The sequence below is a fragment of the Meleagris gallopavo genome, chromosome 1, assembly GCF_905368555.1.
Source record: "Meleagris gallopavo chromosome 1, MGAL_WU_HG_1.1, whole genome shotgun sequence".
Lineage (NCBI taxonomy): Eukaryota > Metazoa > Chordata > Aves > Galliformes > Phasianidae > Meleagris > Meleagris gallopavo.
In genome coordinates this window covers 173,077,065-173,100,309 of record NC_139404.1, presented here as the reverse complement: position 1 = coordinate 173,100,309, position 23,245 = coordinate 173,077,065, and the positions used below count along the sequence as shown (strand labels likewise).

Sequence of the window (23,245 nt, the reverse complement as noted above, 5' to 3'; positions counted from 1 at the left end):
AATTGCAATGTATTTTCTTGTAGAATAGTCAAAATGTTTACTACCTACAAATTCAAAGTTCTCTGAACTGGTAACAGCAGGGTGCTTTGATCTGCAGTCTCAGAAGAGGCATTAACTGCCTCCTTACTGCCTTTACATTCTCCACCATCTAACTACAGTAGCTTATGGCCTCAAATTTGCTCCAAGAAAGCACCAACATCACCTTAACTCTGAGGTGAGTTTGTCAAGATAAATTCCTACCGTGACATAGGATACCTCTGTCTGCTACAGGCTAGGGCTCATATTATGCTGTTGCTTGCACATAATGGAGATGGGATGTGCTGGAAGTGTTCTTCCCCCTCTAAGAGCAGAGCTCTCACTAAGTTAATGTAATGGCTGAAGGACAAAAATTAATACCTTGCTGAAAAAAAGGTTTATCAATGATCATAACTGTTCTGAAATTTCTTACTATGCTTATAATGACCCATCCTTTTAAATCCTGCTCAGCTTTTCTCAAAAGTTATTTCTGGAGAAAGTCAGTTCCACTGATTTCAAGAAAAATACTCCTGTCATAATTGAATGTCATCTCTACTTTAAAGAGGAATTTTTAAACAGGGCCAACAAGACTGAGGGAAAAGCAGACACTCTCCATCCGTTTCCTCTGTGCTCATCACCACTGTAGACAGCTTAACCTCCCATTTTCTTCAGTATCCCCAGTATTTCTGTTGCCTATCATTTTTGTTACCACTTCCCAACCCCTATGGAACTTGCAGGACAAAGCATTTGCCACGATGCCCAGAACTCAGCTCCAGAATGATCCAGATAACTGCAAAACTACCAGTTGTGCAAGTTATTTGCTTTCTCTAACGATGCCTTACTTTACATTCAAAACTGAACTTGACCTCTCACTGTGATCCATTTAACACACTTGGTAACATACAGCTCAACTTTCCAGATTTTTCTGTAAGCTTCATATTAAAAACCTTCACAATTTCCTACTTCATTGCTCATTCCTTTATCATTTTAAAAAAATACTAAGAGAATCAGAACTACAGGAAAAAAAAACAAAGTTTTTCCCCCCCCTTACCCCCCAGATTTTAGTATAGTATAATAAATTGGTAAACAAATTCGTTACTGCACTGTAGGACACATACATGGCACAGGACAATTGTTTCTGGCAAGTATGCTATTACAGCATGAAGACTTTAACCAACTGTTATCATAAACCACATATTATTGCCAGCCTCCTGACTCTTATTGGGCTCTAAAATAAAACTTGATTCTCACAAATTATGGTCAAGACTCAGTATCTGGAACATAGCTATCCCAAAAGAAATAAAGGAGATAAGAGTTCTTCACGGCTCTTCAAAGATCACGAAATTTCCTCCAACTTAATTACAGAAGTTCCATCAGTTTCAGCAGCGCAACTGTTAATGTTCTAAACATCAATTCTGATAGGACATGTAACCTGCAATCTGCTTAAGCTTATCCATTTAATTAGTATAATATTAGTGAGTTTTCGAGAGGAGCGTATCCATCTTCTGCTTGGCTTCTTGAAGAAAGATTTGTAAAATGGATTTATGAGAGCACACACTGAACCACAAAGCACGTGGCATTCACTTCCCCAAAGATCAGCAGCAAAAACTCCTTCCTGACTCTCAACCAGCCTAGGAACAGCTGCCTTTCTTCTTACCTACAAGGGAAGAAAAAAGGCTTTTCAGTGTGCCATATATTTTTCTCCTAAATTCAGTCACTGCACCTCCTGTCGTAAAGGCAGTGTGTTAAAGAAGTGCATTTAGACTGCAGAGATCACCACTGGGTTGACAGCAACACCACACACTAACACAACCAAACCCAACCAAGCAAAAAATCAACCAGTGGCCATGCTTTCTCCTTCCAGCAGCTAAACAAGTCCCTAAGGCTGCTGAAACAGTTATGTCACACTATCATTTAAGAAAGTAAAAGTTATAAGAGTACTTTCATTACTATCGGGCATAATTCCTCACATGTACTAACACTGATTTACAACCGATAGCACACGTGGTGGTGTGGGAGACAGATGTGATCCCTCCGTGACATTTCAGAATATAAAGGGTTCTGATTCATCCTTTCCTCTCATCCTTAATGCCATCTATTATCTTATCCATTGGGAAAATATCATTTCTGTTCAACAGTGAGAATCAAATGTCAAGCGCTCTAATCCATTAGCGCACTGTCCAACAGCCTGGCCCCGCAAAGATTTAGTCTTAATCTTTATGGTCTGCAAGTACTCTCTTGATTCCAATCAACAGAAAAGAGAAACACATGCACGAGCTTTAGCAAGGCAGAGCAATGTGGAATTAAGAACTGCCAGTTTTGGTTTGACAAATCCACAAGACAAAGCATCCAAGGAAAACGCGCAGATCTTTCAACGCGCCTCCTCTGTAGTTTTCCGTTTGTCTATCACCACAGACGAAGCGCTGTAGGATGGTCTGTGCTCTAAGAACTTGCGTGAAAATTAAGGCAACAGTCCTGTTTGGTTTCTGCAGGAGTTGCATTTTGACAAGCTCACATTTTAAACGTCAGGCAGTATTTACAGATTTGCTTGGACAAGCACATATATCTTATTTGTCTCAACAAAAGGGAACTCTGCATATTTCACTATTCAAGCTTGCCAGATATTTTAACCAGAACCTACTGGATTTTTATGTATTCATACAGCATTCAAGCACCTAACTACTTTTTGAAAACATGCTTATCTTTCAAATATTTTCTAAAATCAATGCATCTTAAAGACTTCTTTAGCTAATAAAACACGTTCTGCCTCAGCCCATTTTTTTTTTCTTGTGTTGTCATAACCAATTCTCAAAATACATAGATGGGCAACATTCTGTAAAAGGGAAGTTCTATCTTATAAATAAAGATGATAACATGCTACTAGAGGCATACTTAAGTCAATGTTTATCAAACTTTTTAATAAAAACTTTGGTTTCTTTATAGTTGCCTATCTAGTGGCAACACTGAATTAAAAGGAATTCCCTCCCAAGTTCATCTAGGCAATGAACACAGAACGATGCTGTCACCTCAATTCCTAACGCCAAAAAGGCACGCATATGCTTTCCATTGAGCCTACAAGAACTTACAGGATGAGCACATTAAGCTCTGTGAGATACACCAGACACGACAGTACACTCACAACTGCAACTGTCCACGTTTGTATTCTTATCCAACAAAGGAAAAAAAAACACAACAAAACAACCCTATGCCACTTACTTCTGTTCCCAAAGTACATGAAGCGAAGGTGCACAAGTCACCGCGTGCTTACCGTGAGAGCACACCTAAAGCCCTGCCCAGGAACTTGTTTGTGTGGTCACACGACAGGAATGTTCCCACCTTCCATTTAATTACTTGGTGCCGACAACTTCATCCCTCCCCGAGGAGCTTCAGCGCTGTCACAGCATTGGTCTGAAGCACTCAAAAATCTGAAATCATCCCACCAGTGAAAACAAAACTGGAGAGAAAAATTCCACTAACGGTTCTCAGTGCATGTTTTTCTTAAAATTTCTTATTTAGCTTCCAGATTAAGAAGTGCTATTAGAGTTAGTTATGGACCCGATCACAGCCCTTAAAGCACCACCAAAATGCACTACAATATTTTTTTATTTAGTTTACAGGGAAGTCTATCAGTACAGGTTGCAGAAAGAAAATGTTTAGTGCTATTTACAATTTGTTTTAAAACTCTGCTCTATACAAATTTAATTCTGATCAGTATGAACAATATTTTTGTAAATCTACTGCATATAAAGCATTTCATCAAAGCAATAACAATGGATAAAATAACCAGATTACATTTGAATGATGCCAATCATTCAAAAAAAATGATTATATAGAACATCTGTAAGAGTTGAGGACACATAAGTACAGAACACAATGTCAACCTGTGACTTTCTTTAAAGGCTAAAGCTATTTATATGGAATATTGTTCTATTATACTACACGCCAATCTATATTTAACTTCTATAGTTAAGTATTTTATAAGATTTTTATTAAATATATTCTACACATATTTGTAATTTCAGCCAGGAAGAATTCCTCCCCAGTGAAAAAAATATAAAATCTTTTATTTTTTTTAATTTTTTAATTTTTTTTTTTTTACAGATTTAGATGAAACTAGCTCATGCTTTAGTGCTGTGCAAATTTCTTTAGCATATCAACGTTTAAATTATTGATATGAAATAAAAGAATGGCATCTTCTTAATTATGTATGCCTTTAAAAATCAGCTTCTGATTTTAATGCAATTGCAAGCACTAATACCAAATGCAGATTACGTAAAGAAACAAAACTAGTACTATGGCAGAGGTTTTTCTTTTTGCTTTTTAAATTTTAATAATTCTTTTGAAGTCTCTAATGAGTAAGCATGACACTGGACACTAAGGTACAGATGAGAAAGTGACTGAAAAACACCAATTGTCAATATTCAAATACATAAAACTGATTAGTAGATGTTTTCTAACATTTATGCACAATAATAAAAGCCTATGAATTACAGGAAATTACCCCTCCCATATTAAGGCTAGGAAATGCACTCTCTGCACTTGTTTGTGCTGTCTGAATTAAGCACTCACCTAACATACGAGATAAAGAGTGCACACAGTAACGAAAAAGATTAGTTTCATCAGCCCTCTACAGAGTGCTTCTAAATTACAGGCACATCGTTTTGTTTTTGTTTTAGTGAAAATATATATAGTTAGAGTTGGTTTAGTTAGCATTCTGTGCCAGGTCGGCCACCATTCAGGTTGACTCAGGTAGAATTAAGTTTTTTCCCTTGATTTGGCCATAAATGAGATTTACTTTCATTATAGATATACTGTTTTCCAGTGTTGCATTCTACATTGTAGGTTACTACTAGGTATTTCAAATATTGTTACAGATTGTTGATGAGAAATATAATGTCAACCATACTTAGTGCAAATTGCATCTAGAAAGCTTGACTAGTTAGATCCGGTTAATAGAGATTTTTGTGGTAGCAAAATGATTCCTGCTATGGAAAAGAACACATTAAGTTTTCCAGAGATCAAATTCCTTCAAGAACTGATGTACTGTAGGATTATTCAACAAACAAAAAGCAGGAATTAAAAAAAAAAAAAAAAACCCACAAAAAAAACAATGAAAGTGTTCATAGATCTTTCTCTTTAAAAAAAAGACTAATGAGACAGCGTTCGTGTAATATTTCAGTTCCATGGATTTACAGACAGGCTCTTCCTACAGGTGTTTGAAGCAAGGTAGGGCCTCTTCTATTCCAGCAGCATGAAAGACAAAGACTATATTACATCACACTTAGCAGGTAAAGCTAACAGGGTTTACAGGATTACACAGCAATTGCTTTCTCCAGTTTTTTCACGGTTCCTTTGACCTGTGGAGCAAGAAGAAAGTTTTGCTCAGAAGCTGTTTCTAAAAAGATCAGATCATTCTGCGTGTGAATACAGTATGCTTAAGAGAAGAATGTATTTACGAGGGGTTTTTTTTGTGTGTGTACTAAAAACAATGCCAATTTTTATTATCTACATGCAAACATGGAGTATTTTTTAACAACAAAAACTGATGTTTCAAATGTTTGGCTAAGTCTCCACATTTTACAAAAATGCTAAATCAGAATGGTAATTTCTTGGTCTTCTATAGATAACACATACAAAAATATTCTATTATTTCACAAGTCCACAAGATTTCTCTGCTGTGAAATACTTATAAAGCCTGAGACACGATTACTTTGCCACATATTTGAATAAGAAACATTTCTAGTGTACAGCTTACCTTGAGAATTTGGTTCTGGCAATGTCTCTCTAGCCACCAAATGCATCACTGTTGTTTTGCCAAAAGGAAGTTTTAATGCTGCAAAAGGAGAAAGGGAGATTTATAATACATTACAGTAACCTTTCATCAATTGAAACCAACGTTGACCAGATTTGCACCTGTTCAGAAGCTCATATGTAAGCTTTGAGCTACTTACTAAAAAAACATATTCCTGGCAAAAGTTTTGTAGATTGCCATCTTAGGACACAATAATAACAATTTAATCCACGGTGTTCTTAGGAATCATAGAATCATATCATAGAATCATAGAAATGGCCTGAGTTGAAAAGGACCACAATGATCATCGAGTTCCAACCCCCTTGCCATGGGCAGGGTCACCACCCAAACAAACCAGGCTGCCCAGAGCCACATCCAGCCTGGCCTTGAATGCCTCCAGGGATGGGGCATCCACAACCTCCTTGGGCAACCTGTTCCAGTGCGTCACCACCCTCTGGGTGAAAAACTTCCTCCTAATATCTAACCTAAACCATCCCTGTGTCCGTTTAAAACCATTCCCCCTTGTCCTATCAATATCCACCCTTGTAAACAGCCGTTCCCCCACCCTGCTCCCTTCAAATACTGGAAGGCCACAATGAGGTCTTCCCTGGAGCCTTCTCTTCTCCAAGCTAAACAAGGCCAGTTCCCTCAACCTTTCCTCATAGGAGAGGTGCTCCAGCCCTCTGATACTCTTTTTAAGAAATTTAATTGCCCTCTTCTGAGCAAAAGAGGAAGGCTGAGACTCAGGCACTAAGTGCCCTTCATCCATAAAGATGGGAAAAAAAATGGCTATTTCAGCCACTACACTGTTAGTTCGGAGACATTCAAAATACCAGCCACCACTGCAAAACTCATTCTCCTAAAATATACTTACATCCATAGTGTGGATTTCTGAGATACAAAATGTCTGCATCTTTCTTTTAAATATTAAAGTGTGACGTCACTGCATGTGCAAAGCATCAAATTTAGAACACTTAAAATCAGATAAGCTACTCCTCGCAGTGCTGCCTATGTGGGCCTTATTAACAAGTTCCACAATTCATTCTGCTTGCTGTTGAAACATTTTTTTCCACACTCTGATTTAAATATACCAGTGCAATGCTGCATTAGGGATTTATCACTGCACTACAATACTTACCAAGCCTTCTATTCCCCTTGAAATAAAAATATTCACTACTATTCATTACATTTAACAATTTCTCACTGCTGGGTTTTGTATTAAGAACTTCAACTATTTTCTCTTTTAAAAGAATTTTTACAAGATTTTTTACATTATTTTAGGTTTGTTTCCTTACTCCTAATCCTAAGCACCTTTCTTAACTATTTTTCTAACAAATGCAAAGATGCACTCTCTTTAAGGTGTTTTTATTTCCTATTTATAGAAGGAAAAAAGCTAGTGAGAGATAGAAATACAACGCTGGCTTCACCCTAAACACGCAAATCATTTTGACTGGAATAGAATTTTTCCTCTTAAGTTCAATTTATTACTTCTGTTTTCACACAGCGTGCATCAAATAATTTTCAGTGAATAAATGAATGTCTCGTGGATCTGGAAATAATTGAAGAGAAAATGCTTTTATTCATTTTAATCCCTACCGCATAGATAGAGAATTGTGTAGTAAAATAAACAAACATGATTTGCTCACTGCTTGCTTTTGATACAAGTCTAGCTACAACATCGGCACTAAAAGTGATTTAGTAGCCATGAATGTGAAGAAAAATCAAGTTCTGATTATGCCAGTGGTGTGACATATGGAGGGCTACACAGATAAAAACGTCCCTGAAGCAGCTGAAGGAATAGCTGCCTCAAGAAAAAAACAGATCTGAAAGTTGGTTAGTATACTTGAAGCCTGCAACTAGAAACTATTGACAGCCCGCAGTCTGACACGATAAAGTATTTCAGTACTCATCTCAGCAGAGTTTTCAGTTGTATCACAAAGAGCATATTAAGAGCCTGTTAAACCCAACGTAAAATCATTTTCTTCATTACATAAATTTTTGGGCCCATGAAAGACCAAGATTTTACAAATTAATCACATTAGGGACATCTTACATAATATGAAGACATTCATGAAGACTTGATTAGTGAGCTGTGGAGATTAATTATTTACAGTAATCAAGCAAAAAGTACTCTAATTTTTTTATTAATTTATTTCAGCTAATAGTTTGCATAATTCACACAAGTTCTTATTAACAATTTCCAACAACTGTTTGCTTTGGAGAACCATGAAAGAAAGAAAACTCCCTAAAGTAAGCCCAGTAATCCTTTCCCGCTATCATCATTGCTCTTTCATTCTTTTGTCTCACTTGAACTAAAGCTTTATTTAATTCCTTTCTCATCTACGTAATTCTGCTTTTATTCCAGATTTTCTAATGTCAGATTTCCCTTCTCACTCTCTCTTTAGTACATGTACAGCACAGGACAGGATGACTGTCCCTCTTTTGTTAAGATATTGCCTATAGCCACGAAGAAGGCAAAGAGAACCATCACTGATGTATTAACTCCCTAATTATTTCAAATATATTATTTCAAATGCAAACTGCAGACTAAACATGTAAGTAAAGGATAAAATTTCCTGGAGGCTGAACAAGCAACTCTCTCTCTCTGATTCCCTCGCTTCTGGCACAGGCAGGAAACAGGGTATCTGAAGCACCGTGGGTGGCAAGACAAGCTTTACAGACACTTCTCTTTTTTTTTTTTTTTTTTTTACCACTTGTAATGCCATAAGCTTGGTGCTTCACAGAACTGTAGGGGTTGGAGGGGACCTCTGGAGATCATCGAGCCCAACTCCCCGCTAAAGCAGGTGCCCTACTATAGGACACAGATAGGCATCCAGCTGGGTCTTGAATGCCTCCACAGAATGAGACTCCACAACCTCTCTGGGCAGCCTGTTCCAGTGCTCTGTTACCCTTACCATATGAGTTCTTCTGCATGTTAGTATGGAACTTCTTATGTTCAAGTTTTAAGCCATTGCTCCTTGTCCTATAGTTATGCACCACTGAGAAGAGCCTGGTTCCATCCACTTGCCTTCCATTTCTCTTTAGATATTTATAAACATTAATCAGATCCTCTCTTCTCAAACAGTTTTATCTTTCAGATACTGCATACAGCATTCTTCATAAAAATCACAGAATTGTAGGAGGGACCTCTAGAGATCACTGAGTCCAACCCCCAAAATCATTTGATAATCATTTTACTAAATCATTTCAACAATGTACAACCCACCATCCAGATTAGTAATCCGTTATGTTGTCATAGCTGTTACATTTATTCACAAGATTTAGGGGAACATATTTCTTGTGGCAGTCCATTCAGAAAAGGTGATGAAATAAATGGTTCCTTTAAAACACACTTTTCCACTCTGAAGAGTCTTTTCTTTCAATTATTTTTTTTTTTTTTTGAGGATTCTGCATTTAAAGGAGTCTCAGTTTTTATGCATCAGTGAGGCTACAGTAAGAACATTACCATGTCATTTTAAATGTGATCAAAATGGACTCCTGTTTAAAAAGCCACACCACAGTTTCCTTGGAAACTCTTGTTTCACTAGTTGATAAAGCTTCAGTACACAGTAAGTTCAAATTCCAGTCAATATTTCTTAATCACCTAAAGCAAATAAAACACTAAGTGCTATAGCAGTTATAGAGAGCTGCAGATAGAAAAGCATAATGGGACTGTATTACAGTGGTATAAGAAACTAAATATTGTATTTAACAAGAAAGCTTTCCCCCCCCTACTTTTAAAATTCACAAGTTCACTTCAGGTTATTAGTAGAAACTGTAATAATGAAATAACAGCCTTTTCAGGCTGCTACAGGAATTGTTGTTGTTCTTTGAGCTGTTTACCTCACTCGAGATAAATTCATTCCTACTACAGTAAGCCACTGTTTTAGATTTTTTTGTTTTATTTTATTTTATTAAAAACAAGACAGCAACATTTGAAAAACACTAACATACATGTCAGGTATGTCAGATCCCTAGGGTAAAAACATGATAATTAAATCGCAACGCGTGAGTGATTAACAATGAACTGAAATGCCCAGAACCAAAGCATTTAGAACACAGGGATTGAGAGAAGGTAAAAGTCAACAGCACACAGCTATTATTTTTCAGCATAGCTTGTTCAACAAATATTCAAGTCTGCTTCAGGTTTAGACAGATATCAGTGAAGAGAACAAGCACTAGTAGTTAAAAACAACACCCACAGGTGAATGGTAAAGAAAATCCCCTGGAAAATGTAATTGCAGACATGATCCAAGAGTTAACACTTGTCTTTCAGCCTTTCTTCAACCACTACTAGCTACACAGTGGCACTAGGTAAACATACAAATTAAAGAGTGAATAAAAATCTCTGAGTTCTCTTTGAATTGACAATGATCTTTTCAGTTTATATAGCAGCATTAAAAATTGATTTATATGGAGGGCAAACCTATTCTGAAGGTACATCATCAACCAATGTTAATGGTAGGCAATGAATCAATGGCTGTATGTTCCAGTCACTCCATAATGGAAATACCATCATAAGCAGTCCAGAAATATTCCTTCCTGGTTTAGATGAACTTTAGAAACATTTCATTAATGATGTTATATTACATTATCTTCTCTGTATAGCAATCAAGCAAACACATGAACACCCAGAGAAGGTAAGAATATTTATTTTTGAAACGGCTTGAAGAGAATACACTCATTGCAAAAGTTGCTATTAACTCTGGCAACTTTTTAGAGATAAAAGGAGAGATCACTGTGACAACTTTGTGTCACATCTCCTCCACCCAAGAGAGCCATCTAAAAAAGTACATAATTGCAGAAAAACTTGCCACAAGGGGGCATAATTGAATTGCATTCTCTGAGTAGATGAAGTGGAGCCATTTAGTTTTATTTTCACCTAACTATGCAGTTGTATCCCTGGGAGAGCACTGGACAGCAAGAATGCTTCCCCTCATTCTCATTCATAGGCTGTCTGTCTTCATTGCACTAAGGTTTAAAGCACTGTTTACTCAATTATCATAATCTTTATCCAATATTTTAGAACACTGAAGTGTTTATGTAGTAACTTGCCCTCAAATCAGGGTAAGAAGAATGGAAAAAATATTTCATTTGGCAAGGGAAAAAATAAAAGCAGCATTATCATTTATTTCTGCAGGAGTCTGAACTGATCAGTTGGTACATCCCAAACTGTAACAACTAGTCATAATAGAACAGAAAAGCACAAGATAAGATACAATACGCCATTCCACGCTGAAGGAAAATAGTATAAAGCAAATCATACCGTGATCATGAACAGGGAAGTAATATTTACAGCACTGGAAAAAAAAATAGTAATAATAAAAATGCTCTTTGCCTTGCTGTAGCATGGATAATGAAAATTACTTTCATACCTCCTAGTGTCACATTGCCATGAAGAAACCTCCCTTGATAAATAAGCCGCAAGATATTTGGACTGCTGACTTGTTCCTCTTCCCAATCTGAAAAGTAAGAGAATTTTCAGTTATGTTGCAGTAACACCTCGTCATTTCTCCCACCTTCTGAAAGAAAACCAGGTACAGGACTCTCCTGCGTGAAACTCTGAAGAGAGCACAGACTGAAGATAGAAAATTCAACTGAAACGCGTTCTTAAACTTACTTGACACTCGGCACCTAAACATCTAATTGCATGCCTGCAAGTGTAAGTATTATTAACTTATCTCACGGACCGCACGAGATATTTAAGATGCATATACACAAGTCCTGAACAACATGCTTTAAGGGCAAGCTGACTCCTGTTTACATTGATGCTTAATACTCGTTCTGCCAAAACTGCTTCTTTCTTCCTTCCACAGCTCAGGGGGTTCTCAAGCCATACTCATCCTCCCCACTTTGCTGTCTAACTGGAGCCTTTCTCCAGCGCTGAGAAGCAGCTGCATGCAGCAGTGCACGTGACCGGTCATTTGAAACAGGGCTCCCAGACCACAGAACTGAGCAGACTGTGGGCTGCTCAGCGGCGCTCGATGCCGACCAGCTTGAGCCAGTTCCATGTCCAGAGGCGGCAGGGAACTGAACAGCCCAAACAGTCACTGCGGGAGGCCGAACAGAGGGCTCTCACAGAGGAGACATTTACTGGTATGTTTTAAGGAACGTCTCCAAGAACAATCTGGGGATGTTTTTATGGAGCAAATAGCAATTTGGGAAAAACAAGCATACGTTTTCCTATAATGCATTTCTCATAACTCCTAGGCTGTAATAAATCATTTATAAGCCGAGATGATCATTTCCTACTCTTTCACTGTTCCCTGTAAAAATATGAACAAATACATCTGCACTTTGCTTTTGGAATAAATATAAAAACCTTTAAACATTGCATTTAAATGGGCTCTTTGGGAGCAGCCTCTTCTGTCTCTCAGCTGACCAGATATCTGCTAACAGCTGCTCACAAATGTGCTCTCTTGCAGCTTTTGTAGTATTTGTATACCAGAATGAATATTCAGCAGGGGATGGTGACCGAAGACAGAGGCCAACCTGTTAACTGGGAACATACAATTAGCACACAGACAGCGGCGAGGCACCACAAAAGGAGGACTGAAAAGGGAAAAGAGGAAAGCAGTGGGCAGCCGGTGGGAGCGTGAGGGTGGCCGGGTGGGTAGGCAGGGCAGCAGCTGTAGGGTCACCGGGTGCAGGCCTGGGCTACGAGCTTTGATGAAACTTGGCAACCAGAGCCATTTCAAATACTGCCACTCATCTGACTCAACTGTCTGGCAACGAAAGCACGTGCCATTGCTGCTGTGTTGGGAGGGGAAGGAAGCTAAGGATTGGAGTTATCACACTGCTAGGAGAAACTACTTTTTGGAAGGTAGCAGGTTTACATAATCATATTTACTCTATAGCATCTGAACTGCACAGAGATTCTGGCTGTAAAGATCAGCCAATTTACAGTACCATAGTGATATAGAACAGCAACCAGGAGACAACAGACTGTATTTTGGCAGAGGTATTTTCTCATTGTTAACCTGCCAATTTACCCATCTTTTTAATTCTTGCTTCTTGGCTTGCAATCTGAAACATTTCTGACACTATTTCAATTTTCAAATTCCAATGATGACTAAGTGAACCAAGGAAAAAATATTTACCTATGACTTTTTTTTTTTTAATTTCTTCTTTTTATTAAAGCTTAACAGATAATTCCTGAACAAAGCATCTTTTAAAATTATCTAGAAGAAAAGGGATGCAAAGAAACAGGAAAGCTACCTACACTGTATACATGGATATTAACTTAGCATATTCTCCACTATGAGCCAGGAAATCCTTAATCAACAATTGCATTACCAAAGGAGGAAGAGAGGTTTGGCTCAAGTTCACTAGCATGTGACTAAAGATACTTCATGGTTGGTTTTTTTCCTCCCCACAAGATCATGACAAGTCACAACAACGACAGTAAGAACAGTGATTTCATATCCTCTCCATTTCAAACAAACTTCTGTCCTCGTTTGGATTTCTCAGTTCTATGGCACAGAAGAGTGCTCTCACTTAAAAAAGCTAATAGGCTAATAATGTATATGAAAACCTATACACTTTCCCCAAGTAGTTTTTTCCTCAGTCTTTTAAATTGCTGCTATCTTTCTTTGTGCAGACAATTAAATATTCATGAAGAAGATTCGGAGTACTCCCGCGGGATACCAGGTAATCGAACTGATGCTTCCCATACCCAGTTCTGTTTTTCATTTTCTTCAAGATGAGATTTTAAAGGCTGAGTTTCTTCTCAAATAGAAACTGAGTCTGCAACTTTCAAGCTCTTCACATAGTAGTAAGAGCAGATCATATTAGAAACGTATCTGAATAACTAAACACTATCTAACTTTCAAATATATGCCAATATTTGCATCTTTGGTGCTGTTCTGTTAACTTACGTTATGGTTACCAAAATCAGTGGCTTTACTAGCTTTAAACCTTTACTGATGTAAAGGAAGCCTGAAGCAAACCCACATCACTCAATGCTACAACCACTCAACATACTTGTTTTGCTGTAGTGGCATTGAAATCACTTCAATTATTATGACTTCCCTTGTTATTCAGTATTAGTTTATATATTACTCCACATGCCTAAACAATGTTTGCCAAAGGCCTCCTAATCAAATGCCCCAACACAAGATGAAGCAAAAAGTAACCCTTTGCTTCTGAACACTGCAACATTATGCCATGCATATAAAAAGGCACAAAACAGGCTTTAGACTCTAAGATCACATGTTCAGAAATAAACTTTATAGGCTCACATTAAAGTATGTACAGCAGCTACAAATATGTGACATCAACCAAACTTCTTAGCGTAGAAGTGTTGTGTATCTAATATTTCAGAAGACAAATAATGAAGGAAGAGACTTACTATTTTACTAAATATATTGTGCTATAATAATGCTACATCCCAGCAAAATGAGCAACCACAAAAACTCCTGTTCTTAATGACCTCAAAGATGACAAGCTTAAAGTCTAAAATACAGATTATCAACATTAACTTTTTGGCACAGTTTATTATCCCACATAATAATAAAGACACAACAGAAACAGATATTGTAGTGTTGTAGTCTTGTGCAAATAATAGTTTTTTTTCATCATCAAAATAGTAACCCAGATGAAATCCTGTACCAAAGGAAGCATTTTCTTTCATCATATGTAATGCTATGTCTGTGCTTTCGCCATTTTCCCATGAAATCATACTCAGGGAAAACAGTAGCACTTTGTCTTTATGGAACTATTCACATATGTGAATAATACACCTTAGTCTTCAATTCTAATTTACAAGAGTAGAATTCCTGCATAGCACCAAATATATTCATATAAACACTCTTAGTTCCCTCTCTGTCTTTTAATTCCTCTTAAAATGTTCTTTTATACTTCATTTTTCCCTGGGTAAATATTAATACAGATCCTTCCCATGAAAAGGCAGTAAGTGAGAAAAACTTGAGACTCAATACCACAAATGTGTTTCTGTGACACACAGAATAGGATAGCTAGTGTAGTTTTGTATAAGCAGTTTTGTATCCCTAGCATTTCGAGATCTTCCACTTATCATATCTTCTACTAAAATCAACCAAGAAAAGTATCTAAAGAAGTCACTTCAGTCTGGGAAAGCAAGTTTTAGAAACAAAGAAGGAAACAGTCAAGACATCTAAATCTAAGAAACAAACAAAAGCAAGATGACAATTTTACTTTATGTAAATCTGAATGCTGAGAACACATTTATTAGCACTTCAGTCTGAAAACAGAGGAAAACTTCAAACTTGCCACTGAGATACCAGAGGCACACAGCTACTTACCCATCGGCCAGTTGTCATACACATGTTTTGCAATGTCTGCAGCAGAGTCATTTGGTGAGAACAAGAACTCTTTCGTTTTTCCGCTTACCAAGATGAGGCGCAAATTTATCTGCAAATAAAATGTACTGTTAGGAAAAGAACTGGAGAAAACTTAATTATATATATTTTTAAACAAATAAAAAAAAATCCCTAAGTGATCTGACAACACGCTCAGATGGTGTTAAAAACTGGGACAAACTAGGAAGATAAAATTTTAACAGCTGAACATTTCTGATGTTGAACACCAGAAGACTGTGATAGGTAGCGACCAAATAGAGGGCAACACTAGAAAACCCTTCCAGCAGAGTATGAAAGAAGTCTGCCAAGAACCACTAGCAACATATCACCTTGAATAAAAAGAAAAATATAAACCTTGAAAATTAACCTGTAGACATAGCACTGAAAAACTTGCATTTGAATAGTCTGTGCACTTAAGTAAAAGATTTCCAGTACAATATTTATTAGCCCAGATATTTCACCCACTGCATCACCTACAAAACACAGTGGAATCAAACAGCATCCTTTCTTGGTCTCAGCTACCATGGAACTCTGTCTTCCAAAAGCAAAGCTTTTTTCTTCCACTGCCACATTGCTACAAGCAAAATTGTTGAGATCCACATGCAATACAGCAGTACAACATACCATAGTTGTTTCAGATTCTTACAATCAGGTTTCCCTTAGGTTATCCATTTTTCTAACCATCAGCACCTTCAGATATCATTTCTCTCCTATGCATATGAAATACATTTTTTTCCATATGACATTAAGATAATTCATATAAAGAGCCTGTTATGACACTATTTGCGTTGCAAAAAAAAAAATTAAGACTTGGGTTCCACAAGCAACTACTAGCAAAGATCACCAAAAGTATCTCTGTAGCCAGCACATGGAATGTCTAGGACAAGTAGGAATCGAATCACTTCAAGTTTTGGCCTACAAGCCTGAATCCAATCAACTTTTAGGAAGGCCTTGGCAACCTAACTGCTCAGATACCTTTTCATGTTGCATCCCACGTTCACAAAAACTTTTCTTCTTGGAATTATTTTTTGTTGCAAATTAGAAAATTCTTCTTCTAGTTCAAATACAAAAGGAAAAATTTATAATGAAGACCAAACTCTCAAGACTTCTGCAGGGTCAAATATTTCACTGACAGCCCTGCCTCATCTATCCATTTTTCTGGTTACTTCCAAAGCCTAATCTATCTTAAATGCTATGGCTTGGATTCATTTCTCCTATCTTAGAGAATCCAGTAGAAGTAGCCAAGTTATGGTCTCCATCATGCTACACACTTCATCAAGGCTATCTAATCAAGCACTGTGTGCAGTTATGGGCATCCAACACAAGAAGGACATCAAACTATTAGAGAGTGTCCAAAGGAGGTGCAAAGATGAAGAAGGCTCTGGAGGGCAAGGTGTATGAGGAGCAGCTGAGGCCCCTGGTGTGCTCAGCCCAGAGCAGAGCAGGCTGAGGGGAGGCCTGATGGCGGCTGCAGCTCCTCACAGGAAGCGGAGGGGCAGCGCTGAGCTCTGCTCTGTGTGACAGCGACAGGGCCCGAGGGAACGGCATGGAGCAAATCTCACCAAGATTTAGTAGCAAAAGTAGACCAAAACTCGCTATTCCTGTTGACTCCAAAGAACTCCAAGTTCTGTGACTACATTTAGCAATGATCAGGCTATGCCCACTTGTATTTTCACTTATATCATCTTTCAGTTGAAATAGTTCCTCCCAGCCCCTCAGCAGTTTCCACCTGTGTATTTATAGGCAACACAGAGATGATTTCTTTAGTTGGACTGCACAAGACATGCTCTTCGAGCTTTCTCTGATGAGACACCACTTCCCCCATTCACCTTAGCTGCCTGTCTCTTTACACGCTTCAGTTTTTCTTCCTCTCCACAAACCAGATGACTATTTCTGAAGTGTACCAAATGATGTCTCACCAGCTGCTGCTTACAACACCACCTGTAATTTCCTCCATCTACTGGAAACATCCTCTGTGACTGCCTCCCGAGAATACACAGACCTCCTTCATAACCACTCCACACCATTAGTTCAATCACTATGTAGCCCAGTCAACCTTCATCCTTTCCATTATTTAGCCTCAGAGCTTATAATTGACATTTGAACTATAATACCTTAGAGATCCAAATTTCATCCCACTCATATTGCTCCATTTCTCCCAGGGAAAGGAGGAAGGAGCCTGGTGTTGGCAAAACCTTATTTTGAGCCACAAAAATGTTTGAGATCTCCCCAGTTTCTGGGCCCGAGTCCTATGAAATCACCCACACATCTCCATGCAATCGTTCTTTCTATGGAGAGAAGATTTTTTGAACTTTGTGTCATCCACAAATTTTAGCAGCAACATCCTCTATGTGTACCTTTGTCATTAAAGGAGTAACATGAAGTAAGACTAGTCTAAAAATTAATCCACAGAAATTCCAGTAATGAGCTCTCTTGACCCAGCTTCCCCCAGCTCTCAGTTCCTTTATGTTAGGCCCTTCTACATTCACATTTTCTCTCTTAAATCCTAGTTTCTCCAATTTAACCAACAGTTTGCAATCTGGCATCACATCAGTTGCTATGTACGTATTCAGATCAAACTATAAAAATTTCTATTTAGAAAAGCAGTTCTTTTCAACAAAAGTCAGATTGCCATCATCTGGCTTTCAGAAGTGCAGCGTGCTGCCTTCCACTCCACTTTCTCTATACCTCATTATCTTTAATTATCCTTTAAGCATTAAAGCATCTCATTACAACCCCCACAGACTGCCAAAAATTTAGGAGGTTTAGACTGCGTCACAAGCTGTTATTGTACTAGGGAATGGGCTGCCTGTTTAACAAACAAACAAACCAACCAACCCCAAATATTCAGCAGTGGTGTCTGCTGTGCACACTCGTAAATAAAATGAGAAGCTTTCTTCCCTAGCAGCTTTCCTCCATCTTCACCTCCCCACAACATCTATGTCCCTTATTCTTGACCATCTTGTTCCCTCTAACCAAGCAGTCCCCCAACTCCAAGTTTATGCATATTATAAAGGATTTATTTTCATTTATCAGTGTGTAGTTTATCTGTGGTGGGGTTTATATGCTCTGTTCACCTTCATAAGCAATGAACATTTCTATCACCAAACTACCAGCTCCTTAGAATGTTGGGCTCTGGATCCTACAAGGAGATGATTGAAAAAGACAATATTCAAAGAATATTAGTCATAGTACTTAAAAACATTATTAGGGTACAGCATTAATACAAAACTGAAGCTATTATTCAGCTAGCATTACATTAAGGAGACTTGTTTCTTTTAACTTTCACTGCTGAGTTTTGAAATTGCCAAGCACACTGAAGTGAATGTAGAAAGGAGAACATCGTAGAGAAATGTCTAAAACTGATGTTGCTTCCTATAAAGTTTGATTAAATACTGCAGTTAATATACAATGCAAAGAAAAAAATAATCAATAAGCTCAACACAAGCACCAGTGAAAAAAAAAAAAAAACAACAAGAAATATTAGTTCCTTCTTTCCGCTCCCAAGATAGATTTTCTAACAGTGCTGCAGAATATTTCTTGTAGCCTATCAAATACAAAAGGCACATCAAGATAAACTAATAATTCTAGAGGATATACCATAAAATGAGTAAACCAGGAGAGGAATATTTTAATTTTTAAAAAAATACCATCAATTATTAGCAAAAGCCCAAAATAAATCTTTAAATCAGTAAAACAGATGTGCATGAAATGCAGGGAAACAGCTGCTCTAATAAAAGCTTAAAGTATTTTCTTATTTATAGTACAGCATGCCACTGACATGTAGTTTGCATGTTTGTCTATATATATACACATACACATGCACAGAAGATAAATATACCTTTGTATTTCTATTTCTTAATCTTGGCTTGAAGGAATTTTAATCTTCAGTTGTACATCATGTTACCTCCAAGAGTTTGAAGCACAGAATCCCAAAACTTGCCTTGAAATTTAGAGTCTCATTTTGATCCTCTCAGGAGCACTAGCAAAAGTTAATTGCTTGCAACTGCTGCACTTCGTATTCTATGTCTGAGAATTCTACTTCAAACAAACTGTAGGGGAATCTCAAACTTTTTGGCAAAATGCCACTGATGAAAGTCCACATCTAAAAAGAAATGCATGTGTGCGCTTAGTGGAAACAGAAAAAAGTCTTGGCTCAGTAGAGAAATTTTGACATGGAAGCAGTCAATTTAAAATTTTGAAGTTACCAGATGATTCTTAATGCTTTTAGCCACGGTTCTATTTTCTGTTAGCAATTTTCAAGCAACTTGTACATTTCAAGATAATATGCTTACAGCCCCTCCCTCCTAGCTGGAGGAGTTCTGGTCCTGCAATACTCCTGAAGTTCTTCTGGCCCTGACAAGTTTGCTCATTCAAAGGGAGGTAACGACTGTCCTGGCTATAGGCTACCAAAGGAAATTCCAGACTTCTGTTACAGTAAACTGAGTAAGGGTCACAGACTTCCATTTCCACATTATAGCAACAACTGCTAGTGAAGACATTAGCTCCGAAGAGTGACCGTCTCAGAAGTAGGATTAAATACAACTTGCGGATGATGCCCCCTACGTAGGGTTATATAATTGTCCATTCTGTTTGTGATCTCAAGCATGCAAACCTTGTCCTCTTCCCCTACGCGCCACAACCAACGCAGATTTCATAGCTACAGCTACAGTAACCACCACACCAGTTGCATTACAGACGTAGTAAAAAAAAATCAGGATGCAAGACTATGCATTGTAAATTGAAAGAAAAAAAAAAAAAAAGAGGTACAGAAGATTACAATAACAACTGCTGTGCAACTGCAACTTTTGGAACAAAAATTTGAGTCATGTACATGCAGAAGCAAAGTAACCTCACGGCTAAAGTTAAAGGAATGCAAAGTCTCATCACCAAGAAATGGGAGATTTGCAGTCAGAATACTTGATGATTGAGTGACTCTCACCTAAGCAAGTTATTTTGTTATCAATTTTAGGCTCTAGTAGCAGCTTAAGATTCCTTCCATCTCATAAATAAAACAGAGAAGTGCCTCAATATCACCATACACAACCTTGCATTTAAACAGCTTTTCTTCAGCATGCAAGACTATTTTTCCCCTTTTCTTAACAGATGTGAACTTTTAATTAAATAATGGACCAGAAGGGGAAAAATTGAGACAACGGCATACAGAAATAGAGACTGATGCGTCACTTTTCAAAATCCTAGTTCGTATTTTTACAAAAGAAGTTTGTTCTTCCAAAGATGCATCAATGCTAGATGATTCCAAAAAAGTTTCTCCAAAAAGAGAAAGCTTCTCAATTTCTACTTCACTAACTGAATTCCACCAGATTCATTCCAAAGACTAAACCGAACCAGACCAAGAGCCTAAACACAACAACAACAGCATTACAAAAGCCACATCTGTAGGAACCTGCAAGTTCTAGACTCCCATTCCCTCCTGAGGTGGGTACCTCATGCAGTCCCCTCTTTAAATGTATTCTCCTGGATGTAACTGAGTATTTTAGTTTGCATTTTCATTGAGAGGATGCTCCAATTCTTGTCTTCCCAAATGAATTCCTTCCTATGCAACATCAACCTCTGAATTCCAGATAGGTTAGTCCTTCTGCACTTCTGAAAAACATAAATCTTCCAAAAAACAAACATAAGAAAACCATCAAGATAATACATCTGTTATTATGTAACTTTGGTAAACAAAAATCCTGAGTTTTGTTTCTTTATGCTTCTCTGCTCTTTCTCAACATCCTCATTGAGGTGGCAGTCAACCTGAAAGTCTTTCCCTACATCTTTTCACTCATTTTGCAATCAAATATATTAAGTCTATGAAGCCTCTGACTTGAAGAAACACCAAGCCCACAAATTCTTCAAAAATACGCTCCCTATACTAGCCTCATATGCTTAACTTCATTAACATTTACACAATTTGAATCCAAAGTCTTTATGTAGGATCCTACTTTGTTCATTCTACCATTTGATTTAAACTATATCAGCTCGTGACTATTGGATCTAATGTTAGCTTTCCAAGCAACCTTTCACAGATTTCCAGAGCTTTTGGGGAATTTAAGACGACATCTAGAATAATAACGTTTCTATTGTTGAATAGAAATCTAGCCGTTATAGGGATTGAGATTCAGGTACATAAGGTAAGAAGAAAGTGAATGAGCAAGGATAAGTATGAATTTGTAGCCCATCGAACCAAGCATTCTCATGGAAGAGAATCAAGAGATCCTTGATTCTAGACTCCATTTCAAGGGTTTCACGGTAAGATAACACCATATTTCTTCTTAAGCACATTTCTAAACATTTATTTTCACTAGATGCTTTACGGGAAATACAGGTAATTACTGGCTGCACTTCCTTCCTTAACTGAATGCCTAAAATGTATACCTTGTAACAGTCAGAATCCCTTCACTTAGTTTTAGATGCACAAAGGGAGCTTTGCCCTTACAATTACCTTGCAATGGTAAAATGGACACAGAACATGTAAAGCAACATAAATGTCTTGTGGCATGACAAAACTCTTAAGTTCCACTGCCAGCTGGCAGGCACACCTGCATAACTCATCCAAAGCTGCACCACTTGTAAAAGCAGGATGACTCCAGCACGAGGCCACAGAAGTGTGATAATGCCCTACACCACTCTATTCAAGATTAATGGGAACACCGTAACCAGTAGTAGTTACATACTCATCTTCAGATCACTGAAGGAGAAGCAAATACATTTTTATATGTAAATGGTTTATTCAAATATAGACTGGCTAAGAACCACGCAGATTTCAGAGAATTCTGCAGCGAAGGGAAAGAAAACCAAAACAAGGCATGATCAAATTTTATTTGAAGATGGAAAAAGCAAAATCCTATAACCATTTACTTTGGTAGCTAGGATAGAACAAGCTGTTTCTATAGAAACCAGGCCATTCTTGAACTCAACAGTCATACTTCATCCATTCCCTCCCTTCAGTTCAAATAACAATGGAACAATAACAATACATTATCCAGGGTTATCTTTTCAGCAGCAGTATTTAGGAAGCATCATTTCCCAAATGAAATTACTGTTTGGATTTCGTCGCAAATCACAAGTAGAATACTGCAGATTCCAGCTTCCCAACAGAGTTCATGTATCATTTACTATGTTCATTATAAGCATTCTAAGGAGAAGGTTTGGGGTTGCGTTTGTTTGGGGGTTTTTTTGGCTTTTTGTTTTGTTTTGTTTTTTGATTGGTTGATTATTATTATTATTATTACTTTTAGCTTTTTGGATTTTTTTGTGGAACTGGGACCTGGAGCTAGTTAAGAATTTTAAGTGAAAATCACTTTTAACAGAAAAGTAAAAATCAAAACAACCTTTTCTTGCAACAGACTATACAGCAGTGAAACCTTTTGCAGTAATTGGACCAAGTAAGAGCCACAAATGCCCAGTCAGAAATAATTCATCTCCTAGTAGCTGGAGATAATGGAGACTCAGAGAAAGACCTATGCTGATAACTCATTAACTGGAGACAGGACAATTCACTGTGCTCACACAATACAGATTTCTATCACCTTATGAAACAACTGTCTAAATCCATTGCAATCATAAGGTGTGAATTACAAGATATGGAAGAGCATGCTTGGGAACTGGGATGTAATATAAATTGGAAGAAAAATAGGAACAGAGAGATAACCACATGGCAACCTAGGCTGGTGTTGTGAAAAAGCTCATACTTTCAATGCAGTGTTGGAATAAATCTATTATAATTTTGAAATAATTTGATCAAAGCAAAAAAAAAAAAAAAACAAAAAACCAGAGGAACAGATGCATTAAAAGCTAACATCAAATTTTGGTAGACATTACTTCAGCGATCACATAGCACACAGAGGTAGTCATTTCAAAATACAAGAGTGAATTAATAGTAAAACTGCACCAAGTTACAATGCATACAGGAGAAGCTGATGCTTGAAGACCCCTTAGCTCTGGTACTGCTTCCAGGAGAGACTCCCAGGGATCTGCCCCACACTGGCCTTAAGCACCACATAGAGCAGCAACACACACAGGTTTGTGTGAGATTCTTCAGGATGTGTACAACATGTCCTGAAGATATGAAACAGAGAAGATCATTCCCAGTTTT

The 23,245-nt window shown here is 37.5% G+C and overlaps 1 protein-coding gene across 2 annotated transcripts in view; it reads right to left on the bottom strand.

Moving 5' to 3' along the window:
- Nucleotides 1–3,600: 3,600 nt before the first annotated feature.
- The window catches only part of UBL3 (ubiquitin like 3), a 56,399-nt gene continuing 36,754 nt past the window's right edge, over nt 3,601–23,245 (bottom strand). The window contains exons 2-5 of one of the 2 annotated variants that reach the window (XM_085216087.1): nt 15,088–15,196; nt 11,182–11,268; nt 5,771–5,848; nt 3,601–5,372 (exon numbers count right to left, since the gene is read on the bottom strand). In XM_085216087.1, coding sequence (XP_085072213.1) covers nt 5,320–5,372; nt 5,771–5,848; nt 11,182–11,268; nt 15,088–15,196 — 327 coding nt within the window. In that variant the 3' untranslated portion in view covers nt 3,601–5,319. Of the gene's footprint in view, nt 5,373–5,770; nt 5,849–11,181; nt 11,269–11,645; nt 12,860–15,087; nt 15,197–23,245 lie in introns of those variants that run through there. The other variant, XM_085216088.1, reaches the window with a different exon arrangement.